At 33.9% G+C, this 16026-nt stretch overlaps 1 protein-coding gene across 1 annotated transcript in view; it reads left to right on the top strand.

Moving 5' to 3' along the window:
- PCLO (piccolo presynaptic cytomatrix protein) overlaps nt 1–16026 on the top strand; it is a 366488-nt gene that overhangs the window by 221577 nt on the left and 128885 nt on the right. The window contains exons 7-9 of the mRNA XM_065883956.1: nt 2027–4214; nt 9591–9727; nt 15516–15606. Of these exons, the coding sequence (XP_065740028.1) occupies nt 2027–4214; nt 9591–9727; nt 15516–15606 (2416 nt within the window). The remainder of the gene's footprint in view (nt 1–2026; nt 4215–9590; nt 9728–15515; nt 15607–16026) is intronic.

Below are 16026 nucleotides of genomic sequence, written 5' to 3'. Positions count from 1 at the left end.
ATTCAGAGAACTGAGAAGATTATTGTGAAAAAAACTTTTTAAAAACAGAAGACATATATTTGTTAGTATTTTGGAAAATTATTAAGTAGTAAGATTTCAATTTTAATTTTATTACTATTTTATTATGGTCAGTTGATATTAAAAAGCATAATAACATGTGCATTTATTGATTAAGAAAACAGTTTTTAAAAATACTTGGAATATGAATTTACCAAATTCCACAGTTTTCTGTGGAAATAAGAGGATTTTACAAGGAAATAATACTTAATGGATGCCTACAATGAGTACTAAATATTTTACACAGAGGTCTCATTTGCTCTTCATAACAACCCTATGACATGATTGTGAGTATTAAATACAATAAAAATAATTGAGGGTGAGAGAGAATAAATAACATGCCAAACAGCTGCTTTTGTGGTTCCAATTCCCCTTGAGATTTCTCTCTGAGGATGAATAAGCTATGATTTCAAAATCACTCTGCCATATTTTACAAACTCACAACATTTATTCATTATGAATTTGCATTCAGATATTTAAAATTTCAGAAATACACATAAACCTCAGTTGACCTTTAGGATATTGCTTCTGATTATTTCTATTAAACAATTAGGTCGATAAATGGAGCAGAAAAATAACAGAAAACAGATTAAAAAAACACCAAGGTAACAAATTTGGGAGTAGTAAAAAGGCAATAAAAGTTCACTGTCTTGGGCTTCCCTGGTGGCGCAGTGGTTGAGATTCCGCCTGCCGATGCAGGGGACACGGGTTCGTGCCCCAGTCCGCAAAGATCCCACATGCCATGGAGCAGCTGGGCCCATGAGCCATGGCCGCTGAGCCTGCGCGTCCGGAGCCTGTGCTCCACAGTGGGAGAGGCCACAACAGTGAGAAGCCCGCGTACCGCAAAAAAAAAAAAAAAAACAGGGTCTTGGACAAATATGATATAGTTAATTAGACATAATTCCCATATATTTTTGTTATTTTGGGGTCCTCGATTTTTAGTGATTAGGAAAAAGGGAAGAATTAAGGTCTTTGTATTATTAGCAAGAAGAAAAAAGTAAAGAATATGCAACTAGAAGGCAGAAGGCCTGAGATCTAGTTGTGAATATGCTGCTACATGGTTGGGTAACTTTGAGTATATCAGCTTATTTTAATTATAGTCAAAATGATCTCTCATGTCTTCTGATATTCTAAAATTGTATGATTCTCAAGACCAGTGATTCTTAGAATGCAAGTTTATGACAAATTAACCAAATAAAATTGAAAATATCTGACAGCTCACTGATAAATTTTATCTGATTTTTTTAAAGATTTTAATGAGTTTTTGAATTGTTTGTAGTCACTTCCTTTTGCTTCATGTAGAAGTTTCTAAAGTATTTAGAAGAAGCTGAAATTACTAAAGAATAATAGCATTGAAAGAAAATAGAAAACTCAAATAGTCAGAAAAATATTGAAAGATTAAATAGGAAATTGGTTCAGATAACTCTTGGGGAAAAAGAGACAGCAGCAAACGAGAGGATTTCATTTCAAAACATTTCATGATTGGAATAGGAATTAGTCACTTCAGGGGGTGGAAGTAGGAATGGGAAGATAGAAGCAAACAATTGAACAGCGCAATGAGCATCTTCAACAAATATAACTTAACCTTTAGATAGTTAACACGAACGCTCTGGGCGTACCTTCAGTAAGTAATACTATGTATATTCAATAGGATGGAAAATGAGAGTCTAACTAAAATATAATCCTGCCCAGCAGTGTACTCTGTGCTTGATTTCAGAACTCACTTCTAATGTTACAAAGTTGTAATAATAATCAATTTACCAAGAAGAGGAAAATTATTTTTCAGTTAACTGCATTTGTGACTAATACTTGAAATTATGTGTAGAATTTTAATTTTATTATGCACTCGTAGCTAAAACATATATGAACTCACTTTTATTTAAATGTAAATTATGGTTTTTTTTGACCTTTTACTTTTTTTTGTTGATGATAAAGTATTTTTTTAAGTATTTTGTTTACTTAATTACAGACAAAAGGTTCTCAAACCACGACACCCTCTGGCACTCAGAAAAAAGTGAAGAGAACTCTGCCAAACCCACCTCCCGAGGAGACCTCCACAGGAACTCAGTCAACATACAGCACTGTGGGCACAGTTTCCAGGAGAAGGATCTGCAGAACCAACACGATGGCACGAGCCAAGATTCTCCAGGATATAGACAGAGAGCTCGATCTTGTGGAGAGGGAATCTGCAAAGCTTAGAAAGAAACAAGCAGAACTTGATGAGGAAGAGAAGGAGATTGATGCCAAGTTACGGTACCTGGAAATGGGGATTAACAGGAGGAAAGAGGCATTGTTAAAGGAGAGGGAAAAGAGAGAAAGAGCCTACCTCCAGGGAGTAGCTGAGGATCGTGATTACATGTCTGACAGTGAGGTCAGCAGCACCAGACCTGCCCGAATCGAGAGTCAGCATGGCATAGAGCGACCGAGGACTGCTCCCCAAACTGAATTCAGCCAGTTTATACCACCACAAACCCAAACGGAATCTCAGCTAGTCCCTCCTACAAGTCCTTATACCCAATACCAATACTCTTCCCCTGCTCTTCCTACCCAAGCACCCACCCCATACACCCAACAATCCCACTTCCAGCAACAGACTCTGTACCGTCAGGAAGTTTCACCTTATCAGACTCAGCCAACCTTCCAAGCTGTGGCAACGATGTCCTTCACACCTCAAGCTCAACCTACACCAACACCACAACCTGCTTATCAGTTACCGTCACAGATGATGGTAATACAACAAAAGCCCCGGCAGACTGCGTTGTATTTGGAGCCCAAGATAACTTCAAACTATGAGGTGATTCGCAACCAACCCCTGATGATAGCACCTGTTTCTACTGATAATACGTATGCTGTTTCCCACCTTGCTAGTAAGTACAACAGCTTAGACTTGAGAATAGGATTGGAGGAAAGAAGTAGCATGGCAAGCAGCCCAATATCAAGCATATCTGCAGATTCTTTCTATGCAGATATTGACCATCATACTCCACGAAATTATGTCTTAATTGATGACATTGGAGAGATTACGAAAGGAACAGCCGCTTTAAGCAGTGCATTTAGCCTTCATGAAAAAGACCTGTCAAAAACAGACCGTCTCCTTCGAACCACTGAGACACGTAGGTCTCAAGAAGTGACAGATTTCCTAGCACCTCTGCAGACTTCTTCCAGATTGCATAGTTATGTGAAAGCAGAGGAAGACCCGATGGAGGATCCTTATGAGTTAAAGCTTCTGAAACATCAGATTAAACAAGAATTCCGTAGAGGGGCAGAGAGCTTAGATCACCTCGCTGGTCTTTCCCATTATTACCATGCCGATACTAGCTATAGACATTTTCCAAAATCTGAAAAGTATAGCATTAGTAGACTCACACTTGAAAAACAAGCAGCAAAACAACTACCAGCAGCCATACTTTATCAAAAGCAGTCAAAGCATAAGAAATCACTAATTGACCCTAAAATGTCCAAATTTTCACCTATTCAAGAAAGTAGAGACCTTGAACCTGATTATTCGAGCTATATGACTTCTAGCAGTTCATCTATTGGTGGCATTTCTTCCAGGGCAAGGCTTCTTCAAGATGATATCACTTTTGGCCTCAGAAAAAATATTACAGACCAACACAAATTTTTGGGATCATCTCTTGGCACAGGGCTGGGCACATTAGGAAATACCATACGGTCAGCTCTGCAGGATGAAGCAGATAAGCCATACAGCAGTGGCAGCAGGTCCAGACCTTCTTCCAGACCTTCCTCTGTCTACGGGCTTGATTTATCAATTAAAAGAGATTCTTCCAGCTCTTCTCTAAGACTGAAAGCTCAAGAGGCGGAAGCTCTAGATGTTTCCTTTAGTCACTCATCACCCTCTGGCAGAACTAAGCCTACCAGTTTGCCGATTAGCCAGAGTAGAGGAAGAATACCAATTGTGGCCCAGAATTCTGAAGAGGAAAGTCCACTCAGTCCTGTTGGCCAGCCAATGGGAATGGCCAGGGCTGCAGCTGGACCCCTGCCACCAATATCTGCAGACACCAGGGATCAGTTTGGATCAAGTCACTCATTGCCTGAAGTTCAACAACATATGAGAGAAGAATCACGGACTCGAGGCTACGATCGTGACATAGCTTTCATCATGGATGACTTCCAACATGCCATGTCAGACAGTGAAGGTAAATTGGGCCTCAAACTACCTTGTTACTCTCAAAACTCAAACTCTTGTGTTTCTGCATGTTTAATTTTCCTACTCCACGGACGTATTCTACTTTTCTTGGTGCGTCTTTTGCATGTTTACTTCTATTTTATTTCTTGTAAATGGAAATTTTATCTTGTGTATAGATTTCGTAGCATGCTCTTCTTTATTTCTTTTTAGTTTATTCTTTTACTGTTGTTTCTTGGTTGTTTGCTTGATTTGTTTGGTGTCCACTTTTCCAAAACCATTACCAAATAATTGTGTCAATAAAATATGGTCATCCTTTAAATCTATAGTTGGAAATATTTTCATTGTATGTTTCTTTTATTTTTTTAAAAGGCATTTTTTAAGTTATTAGTTTCTTTCAGTTTGTGAAATGATTAAGGTTTTGAGCCATTAAGTACTATTCTGCTAGACTCTGTAATAGAAAATTATTTATGTCATTTTGTGAGATCAGTGTTCGTTAATTCAGAGAACGTTCTCTTTTTGAGAACTTTCAAATAAGTCCTTAATGTTAACATAATGTAGAGTTTTATAATTCTACTTAAATAAAAGGTTTGTATTTTAATCTCTCTCATTATGAATGTCATAATTGACAAGTTTGTACATTTTGCATTACATACCAGAAAGCTTAGTACTAAGTATGGTTTTGACAATAAACAACAGTATTATCCACATGCTTGTCAGTATGTATGAAGCATTGTTTAGATTTTAAAATTGGAAATTTGTACACTGCTTTTGTGAATTTAGCTGTTTGAGCTGAAGCCTTCCTTGTGTGTTCAGTTAGCCTTTTCCATGGCTTTGCTTTTTGCATTATTCCATTTTTTTTTTGACCTAAATTGTCATTACTAGTTTTTCATATTGAACAAGAGATTTATGGCAAGTACATACTTAACTGAAAACTGGTTCATGGTAATTTTCTTTGTTTAATCATATAGAACCATAAGGATTTTAGAAAATGACCTAGACCAAGTCTAAATTTGAAGACAGGGTTGGACAGGTACAGAGATGTGAAGTCTTGCCCATGCCAAGAGGACTCATGACACTTGGTTCTTTTCTTTTTCCCCCCTCTGTGGTATACATTTGAATGTAGGTGTGGTTTGAGTCCTAAAAATAAAATATTTCTCATCAAATAAAAATGTATTACTTCATGGCTTTAGAGAGTGCGAAACACTAAGTTAACATGAACATCTCTTATTTTAAATCTAACATTTTCCCTGAGGACTTAGAGGAAAATATGTTTTCATGAAAAGGATTTTCTTTCTTCTGTATCTAGACACCAATATGATTTTAGAAGTTCAAATGTAGGTTTGATCAGGACTGAGGTAATCACTGGATCTGAAGGAGGAGAGACTGCTTTTTCTAGTGAAATTCCAAGAGACTATTCACTTCCTGATTTGTTTTATTCTCTACAGGCTATTGGATTGACCATTTTTTATTGATAACCAGCCAATTAAATAAAACACTCTGTGTGGTTTTTTTTTATTTAGCTGATTGTTTGAATCAATCTACATAGTTAAGTAAGTTATATAATGCAGAAACGTTTACTTTTTTCTTTTTTCACAATCCACATTTTACACACATTATATATGTATATAAATATATATATAAAATGACTGCTACAGAAGAATAAAAAGGCTCTTCAATAATTGTATCTGTAAAATAGCAAAATAAAAACTAAGAGGTCAATCACATAACTAAACACCTAAAATCTGTGTGTGCATGATGAACATATACCTGGAGAGAATTTGACAAATTAATTTATTCATCACAGATGTTTTGCCATCATGGTTCCAGACATACAGATGTTTCTAGATATTCCAAAATACGGCAGTCATTTACGTACAACCATGTAAAAATAACCAAATTTTAATTTCTCATATGTTTGGATGATGTGTACTCATAGTCATCAAAGACTATGGAAACTTGATAAAATATTAAGACACATCAAAAAATACTTATCAAATACAATTTGGTAAGTATTTGGAAGTATCATAAGCTTAAAAAAAAGCATGTTAATCTCCAGAAGATTATTTAAACTAATTTGGATGAGACATCATGCAGCATACAAAATTATGAAATATGTAACGATGACACCAGAGAAGTAAACAATTACGATGAAATTTACACAAAGTCAAATTGAGTTAAAATGTATTTTTAGATTAAGCAGACAAGAAATTTAGTCATAAAAATCATGTTGATATAGAATTCTACAAAGAAAAACTATAACAAACGGAATTACATATGTAATATTATGTGTGTGAATTGTAGTGATTATCTTTAAAAGATGTATGTTTTAAAATGTTATCTATTTTCTTTGTGTTTATATCTCAAAAGCATATCACTTTTCTTCTGGTGAACAGTGGTCTGCTTTTCTTTTGAAATCTTGGATTCCTTGGGTAATTAAGAAAAAAAGTAGAAAATATTCTTTCCAATTACATAACTCAAGACATTATACTCATGAAATATTAGGGATTTTTAAAATAAAAATTAACCACGTATATACTATATCTGTGTTTGAATGATACTAAAACAACTTTGAAAAGTATAACATTCCATCAGGCTATTTAGTATCGTGTAAACAAAGAAGATTTAACTGATTTCAAATTTTTGCGCTTTCTCTGAACTCAAACTCTAGGTTATAGACAACAGGATGTTTTTCAGATGTATTCTGTATAACTCCAATTAATTTTGAAATATCTCATTTGAGGTATAATCTAGGTAGGCATAATTTATGTTGCTTACTATTTATGACCATCAGCTTGAAGTCTACAACTTAATATTCATTCATGGTTAAGAGAAAAACTAAACTAGAGACAGTCAAGTTGTATTTCTACAACCGCAAATATTTTGTTGAAAACATTCTTTCAAAATATACTCCATGTAAAAAGAGAAAAGAAGCATCGGTATATACAGTCTTTAAAAAAATATTCCAATGAATATTTCATACAGAATAGAAGTAAGCTGTTCGTATAACTATTGTTACAGTCAATAATGTGAATAATGCTAGACCCCAAAATAGCTTTCTTGCATTTTACATTTAAGAAAAGAAAATATCAGTGGCTTAAAACGATGGGATGTTAATCTCCAGCAAAATTATTTAATTTGGAAAATATTATTATTATTATAAAATTTAGTTTTTAAAGTTCGGATCTACTGTGGCAGATCAGACAATTGCAGTTATAAACAATTAGCAATTAAGTCCAACTTGCTGTAAATGATGAAGACAGAATGCAATATAAGAGCAGATTTATATAATCTGGTTTTTCTTCGTTGATCTATAAATTCCTATGCAAAACATGCTAGCCATCCTAACTTGGTTACGTATAGAGTCATTATAAGGCATAACACAATCAAAGTATGTCATCAGAATTGGAAATAAATTGACAAAATTTATATATCAGGTTGAGATTCTGCCTTATCTGTATAGACACAACCAAGGAAACATTTTAAAGGATTGTTATTTTAAATGCATTAAGCAAAGTTGTATATTCAAGTGAAATCATGTAGTGCATTATCCAAGATAGTCATTTATTAAAATCAGTATAGAGTATTTTTTATGAAAAACATGTAATAAAGATATACAAAAATTAATATAAAATGATGTTTGTTGATAATCTAATAAGTTTTAGAGATTAAATAATGGATTTTCTATTTACTTATCAAGTTTATATTAAATATTTCTTTCATAAATTTAGTCACTTGGTGTCAAAACTATGAAAAACCATAATAAATATTGAGTAGATTGTGAGAAAAGATTGTGTAACTGTTAATGAGATTCAAGGGACAAATTAATATTTATTTTAACATGTGCTTATCATAATTAGGATATTTAGCTTTCTTTAGTTGATGACTAATTTTCCTGTGTTTCATTCATTTCCTGAATATTATGACATTTGCAAGGCATTGTTTTTAGTATTGAGGGAGAAAAAAAAAACAACAGAAGAAGACATGAGCCTTACCCTCAAGCAGCTTAGAGTCTAATAGGGGAGATCAGATAAGTACATATGCAGCCACAAACCAGGTATGTATCGTATTTCCTCAAATCTAAGGCTGACTAAATTATGACACATCATCTATCATTCTGTGTTTATTCGGGGAAAGTGCTGTGGTTAATCAGTGGCCTTGACCAAGATCACGGGAGATGTAGAGGTGAGTAATGCTGTATATGCTGTGGGTTTGCCAGCCCTGCCAGTAAAAAGCTAATGGAAATTGCCTGGGAAAAAGTCTTGGGAGAAAGCAGTAGAAGAGAAGTCAGTGATGTAGACAGAAAGAGAAGTGTAATGAGATAGAGAGGAACACTCAGTAGTACGGCATTGTAGAAGCTAGAGTTTCAAGAAGGCATAGGTTGATAGCATCATCAACAGATCTTTCAGGATGAGCACCTGAGAAGGGGTACTCCATCTGCCATTTAGGAAGCAAGAATATATTTCCAGAGACTATTAATTAGGGATCCTTTTACAAAGAATAAAATTACATAAAGTCAAATTCTGTATATCAGGTAAACAATGATTTGGGGGCACTAAATAAGAAAAAGACCTTGGAAGTACCAAGAACTGAATGGGATGAAAAATTTTAAATAATATTTATATACTCAAATATGGTTGTATTTTTTAAGAAGTATTTTAAGATGTCAAGGTTTGGCACATTTTAAGTACAAAAAGCAGTCAACCAACTCTTTAATTCCAGAATCTGTGATCCCACAGAAAACAAGTATTTAATTTTTAATGAAAAATGCTAATAGATCTATTTTTAGTATTAGGCTACCAGGTGATTATGGCACACATGTTCCTAGCAATGATACCTGGGATTCTCCTAAAAATAAATGCTTTTGTTTATTTATGGATGTCATAGAAATGTCAGGTTTTCAAAAAATGCTCACTTGATGTCCAAAGCCATAGTGGTACTGGGTTGATATGAGAGTGGGGAAATAACAATCTTCTGTATTCAAGGAATATCTTTTCCTTGGATTTTGGTGATGGGTAGTGGGGAGAGGTGAGGAGGTGGTACTGATGGACTGAGGTTGAATAGAATGACCTTTGAGAAATATTCATTGTACATTTATTTATTTAATCACTGTCTAAATTTCTTCTTTCACCTAATCTAAATTTAAATTTTGTTTTATTTTGCTTTGAAAAGTTTCACAGGTGGCACATCATTTTTTCTAGGTTATTCCATGGTACAAAATTTTTAACATAGTATTGGAAGTGATTTTTCTGATCCTGTTGGGAATTGTGCTTGAAATGCATGAATGATTAATAAGCCTGGAGCATGTTAGTACTTCAGAACATCTGCTGCCCTCTGTCATCTGTATTTGTTAGAGTTGGAATGTTTGATGTTTCCTTGGTCTCCAAAGCCTATCACCTGCGTCGTGAAGAAACAGATTGGTTTGACAAACCCAGGGAATCTCGTTTGGAAAATGGACACGGTCTGGATCGAAAACTGCCAGAAAGGTTGGTCCACTCTAGACCACTCAGTCAACATCAAGAGCAGGTAAGTGCTATATTGAGCAATCTCTTTCAGATTTATTAAAAAAAAAAAAAAAAAGATTCATTTCATCCTAAAATGGTCTCAGTTATCCTGCAATGAATGGGACTTTTGTCAATCAGGTTCACAAATGATTTTTCTTTTCAGTATCTTAAAGTACTAAGTAACCTTACTTCATCATCCATGACTGACGTCACACCATAACCATGATGCTTCTACCAAGGCAATTTAAGTGATTTTTTCCCTCTAACAGATAATTAAGTTTGTGCAATATACCCAACACTGCCATACACAGAGAATACATGAAGCTCCTAAAGAGCTTACAGAATATTGGGTGAAATAGATTTGGGTAATTTCAATGTTCTCCATAACAGTATGTTCAGGTGTCAGGCAAATAAGAGGATGACCAAACCAAGTCAGCTGGGGACAGGGAAGGCGTCAGTTGCGGGTGAAGGGATGATGTTTTAGGGTCTATTATGTGGAAGTGTTTTTTTGTTTTACATTCATTTTTGGCTTTTATCTTCAGAACAACTTTCATAAAGTATGTTTTATTAATACCTATTTATAGGTGAAAAACTTAAACTTAGAGGTACTATTCACTACTACATAAATATAATATTATAATTCATGATCTTATTCACTTTAGAACAAATGTGGTGATGTTTGAATTGAATTTTGATAGATCTTAGGAGATTAACAGTTGGATAATCTGAGGGAGGTTCCTCTGGTAAGCCACGTGGCCTTAAATCCGTTGCCGTAACAGACCAGATTTTTGCAGGCTGTATATTCATTATGATCATTAAAATACCCACAAAGAGATAGTTACTTATATCATGTACATTAACTCCTAAATCATCCCTGTCTGATTAATGATTCACTGATGTAAATGACAACCGTATTTTGAACAACACAGAAGAACCATATGAATTTACTATAATTCAGTGTTTGTCACATTAAGGTGTAAAAGAAAACGAGACTTTTACATGTATAAGTACTGTCTAAAACATACTATCTATGGTCTTATATTTGATTTTTTTCCTAAGTAGTTTCAGCTTTCATAGACAAATTTCCAGCTGATTAGAATTTTCTTTTCTCAGAATTTTGTTCTAAATTTTTCAGAATTGTTCTGAATGTTTTCTCAGAATTTTATCTTGTTTTTCTAGATGCTATCATATTTTATAGAAATCTGTTCTTCTCTGTATATTGTAAGTATTCTAGATCTAGAATAGATCTAGCTCAGAAGTGGGAAAATTAAAGGATTAAAATCATTCTGAACGTGTTTAAAAATTTCAATTTACCTTTTATCTACAATTACTAAAACAAGCAATTGGTCAAATGAAAATAATTTCCTTGAATTTTTTTTATTACAGGAATCTCTCTGTAATGACTTACTTGTTATATCTTACCTATCTTGTTTGTTTCTCTGAAGTTTACTATTTCTGACAAACCTAGATCAAGTTAATGAAAACACAAATCCTTTAAAGAAATCCTAATAAGATGAACTACAAAAACTGAAGAGCTAAAAGAAATAATAACTCCCATACAATTATTTCCCTAAACTTCTGAGGATCCAATCAGAATAGTCTTGTCCAACTAATTTATCCAACTAATATTATACAGGATATATTTTAAAATAATCTGTGTCCATCTCCAAAAATATTTTCTAAAATTATTGTATGTAGATTAAACATAAATATTCCTAATGACTTTTTTGTTCATAATTTTCTGTTACATCTACAGATTTATGATTTTGGTTCACTGAAGACATAGCACATCATGTTTAAATATATAATTATAAAGCAATTTAATACCAAAATTAGAGTGGCTATATTTGAGAATCATTTAATTAATTTCTCTCTTTGATAACGTAGAAAATGTAAGGATCCTTGTTAGAATTATATACAGGTAAATGTAATAATGTGTAGTTTCTTGCTAAAAGATATTTTTTACATTTGTATTTTGTTATCTAACATACAAACAAAAACACTGCAATACTCAAAACTGAAAATATGTAGAATTATAAACTAGTTATAAAGTGAACAGCCATATAACCACCACACAAACAAAGAAAGGGAGGATTTTCTACCCACTGAAACCTCCAAGTGCCCTTTGCAGATTGTAATTTTCAACCTCTCCCAAACAGGTGGCAAATATACTGACTTTTGTGACAATAATTTCTGTTGCTTTACAGATTTCTCTAAATAAAAGCTTTATTGAAGACAACATACGCTTTGATTACATTTATATAAAGTTCAAAATTCATGCTTTTTTGCATTAATACTTATCTTCAAATACTGTCTTCCTCATTAACTCATCAAAACTATATTTTGGTCTAGAAGGAATAGCAAAATAGCATTCTTGTTTTAGTCACTCCTTTGCATATTTAATCACAAAAAGGTAATATTGAACTCTTGGTACCAATAAGTCCAGCTGCTTTTATTTGAAAACTTATGCATAATAAGAATTTATGTACATAAAGTGCTCTGGAGGCAGAAGTAATAAAACCAAATTGACTAATGCAAGCACTAATTTGCTTTAAAAAATATTTAATGTAAACATACATTAGAGAAATTGAAGAGTATTTCCGAAGTTAGAGTCAAAAATCATATAAACCATAAAAATAAACCAAGTCTTCAAAACTATATTTGTTTCTTTTCAAATATATATATTTATGTTTAACCTCTGCACTGTTCAGTAGAAATTCAACTCTGTTTTGTGAATTGAACAGATCACCTGCCTCCTTTCTCTTTTTTTATTTTTTTCAGTCTCTTCATCTATAAATAAGACTAATACCCTTCACAGAGTTGTTACAAAAGTCAACATTTCTCTACTAGTACAAAATGCCTTCACTCTGCACTAATGCCCATGCCTTGTGCAATTCCCACGCAACCGCTATATTGCGGTACATTGAGCTCCTCTGAAAGAGCCACTCTTTTTCTTTCTTCTGGGCTTTTGAATGTCTTGTTTCCTCTTCCTGATCATTCCCCCTCCTCTCTTCTCTTGGCTAACCCTATTCATCACTCAGGTCTCCATGTACATGCCTCATCTTGCAAGGAGCCTTCTCTGACACTACCACCACCACCTCCCCACAAGTGTTCTTCCTTTGTGCTCCAGTAGCACTCCATGCATTGTGTCTTGGTCTACGGGCTTTTAGAGAGCAATTGCTGTCTCCTCCATCCACCATGGTATATGTGCAGTGCCTAACACAGGGTTTGGATCCCCAGAAGGGCACTCTGTCCCCTGCATCTGTCATACAAGGTATTTAGGTGAGGGAAAGCATGAATGACTGTATAAATAAAAGATATATTAACACAAGAGTTGTTATTTCGTAAGTATGAAGGGCCAGTTCATGAACATAATTTCTCTTGAAATATTTGTAGGTAGGGAAGAGGAAGAACCTTTTTCTGGGCAGCATACAGGTGATAGTTCTGTCAGTGTAGAATCATCAAAAGACTATGCCATCAGAAACCTGGCTCTTGGGGAGAGGTATGAGGCACTACTTGACGTCAGTCCCGCCCTCTGGCCTTGTTCCTACTCTTAGTTGGCAGAAGCAACACCTGCCGTAAGATTTCATCTGCTAGAGAACTCTCTCAACACTTACCTGCGTTGGTTAGAAAAAAGCCAATATCCAGCTAGTGCAAACGTGGGAGGTGGATACTTCTGCTTTCCTCACACTCTTGGTCACGTTGATCAAAATTGAGGCAGTTTAATGTTTTTAATTGATTAAATGAATTCATGAAGCTGAAGTTACAGGAAATCCTGTGAGATGCTCTGAAAGCAATATTCATGGAAATGAAGATGCTTAACATCCCTTCTACTTAATATCATCATAGATACATCTTGAAAGGCAGTAGGGACTAGTTGATAAAACTGATGAAACATTTGGGAAACCTGATTACTCTTCTAGACTATGCAGTAGGGGAACTATCCGATTATATCAGCTTCTCCCTAGACTGGAGAATTAGAGTAAAAGGCAAAATTGTGTTTTCTTAGTTTATTTTTGGCCAAGTGAAATTAGAAGACATTTGAAGTAAAATGAAATAATATCCATAATTTTAATGAATTATCTACAGTAACAAAGTAAAGTTGAGTTATATCTAATAGTTGTAGGATTTTCAATGCACATGGTTTGATTTTTAGTAAAAAATAAAGATCTTTAAATGCAGATTAGGGGAGGGAGGAAGGAGAGGAGGAGAGGAAGAAGGAAAGTAGAAGAAGGAGAAAAGACGAAGGGAGGGAAAGTAAGGAGGCCAGGAGAGAAAGTAAGAAAGAGAAAGAGACAGAATGGGAGGCCAAGAGTATGGAAGAAAAGAGGAAAATGCACACTCTTTTGTTATGAATATATACAAGGTTTTCAGTGGTATACAAAGTTAGCATCAGTATAAATTATCAAGATTGACTGATTATACTGACCATAATATTTTTACAATCTTGCAAACAATACTTTAGCTTTACTTTGCAGAATTCATATAATATTCTTGGACTAGACAGGATTCTGCTGTTGACTGGGGAGTGTTTTATATCTATCAGAGGCCTGATTAAGCTTATTCTTTGCCGGAGAGAATAAAAGCTAAAGGCTATAATTTAAGTTTGTATTTTTTTTTTAGTACATTTTCCTTTTAAAATCCAGAAGTCTAGCAGTTTTACTGATGGATTTTCAAAGACACATTAATATCACAAGAGTATTACAAGGAATCTTCCTTCACAAAATGTAGATCCCTTTAGTTCTAAATTCTGTTTAATATTTTGGTTTGGTAGTTCCAAAAACTTCTTAAACGTATTCTGAAATTGTTAGTATTGAATGTCTCTTTACTGTTATTTCATTTGTAATTATAGTCAAAAATTCTCCTGAGGTGATAAATACAAGATTCTATCCTAATAAAATCCTATTAATATAGGTATATAAATATTTTACTATTTCTATCTTTCATTATTTCACAAATCTCTTTTGAAAGCCAAATTCCATAAAATATAAAGCATAAGTTTGGATTTGCTAATTTACTTTTGTTTCAGAAATCTCATTTTGCCAGGTGGAAGCAGCAATAATGCAGTCTATAGTATTCTCATGTTCAAGTCTCAGTAATGAGAATTGAAATCACAGGCTTGTAACAGGAACTTTGAGTGTTGTTTCTTCTACCCGAAGGAACATCAGAAGTAAATGAGAAGTAACACCTTTGCATACAAAGAAGGCTTCAGAAAATATTAGAATGAGGAAAGATTTGATTTATTTATACAGAATTAGTCTCAGCATCAGGTATACATTGAAACTGCTAGTAGATGTGCTCAGCAGAAGCAAAATTCCACAATGAAATCAAAATAACATAAATATGCCTCCCTAGTAGAGTGATAGAGATGCAGAGTATGAGGATCTTCTCTGGCTTTTCTCCCTTAGGATCACTTGATTGCTGAAAATTGACAATGCCTATTTCTAGGCTGTCCAAAACAAAGTCAGCAGATATCAATTTTCCATATACTTCCTCTATCCACTGTCATCACTACTATGCACTACCATAGTAACAGACATCCTTTAGGTGTTACACGTGCTCGTTGATTTTCCAAACACAACAAATCAGTTTGCAAGAGAAACGGGTTGTAAACCTAAAGACTATAATGAACTCAGAAACCAGTAACGTCATTGTGTAGTATTAAATGCTTAAAATTGTCATCATTTGAGGGTCTTCTAATATATTTTCATTGATTGAATCAATGTGCTTTGAAAAATAAGTGAATTCTGTAAATTGCCTTTTAAGTCTCTTTAACATTGCTTTTTCACCTTATCACATGTACGTCTTAGATTATACAGATGAACGGGAAAACTGTGCACTACATCTTTCCTCATGCAAGGATAAAAATAACAAGAGACTCCAAGGATCACACAGTTTCAGGTAAAGGAAATCAAATAATCTAGTTCTTTTCACTTTAATGTCGCACTGAGATATGTATTTGAATTTCAGTTTAGATGACTCATTGAATTTTAGAAAACACCACTTTTTATGTCAAAAGTTGTGTATTGGAAAATTTCAAAAAATAAGCAGGCTGTGCATTTGAATATAAAAGACAATAATGGCATAATCATTAGTATGATACATTACTAAATGGCATATATATTTAGATCGTTCTATTAATTATCTTCATTTTTAAAAATATGCATGACATTACAATGCTACGTAATTATTGCACTGTTGAGTAATATGGTCATAGGACCACAAAACATTCTTACACAGAAAGTAGAAAACTAACTTGAATTTTTCTAAAGAATAGATTCCCCTATACCTTATCAATTTGAAGATTATCAATTTTGTTGA

The sequence above is a fragment of the Phocoena phocoena genome, chromosome 9 (assembly GCF_963924675.1).
Source record: "Phocoena phocoena chromosome 9, mPhoPho1.1, whole genome shotgun sequence".
NCBI lineage: Eukaryota > Metazoa > Chordata > Mammalia > Artiodactyla > Phocoenidae > Phocoena > Phocoena phocoena.
The sequence above is the reverse complement of the archived record's forward strand: the minus strand, read 5'-3'. Positions and strand labels throughout refer to the sequence as shown.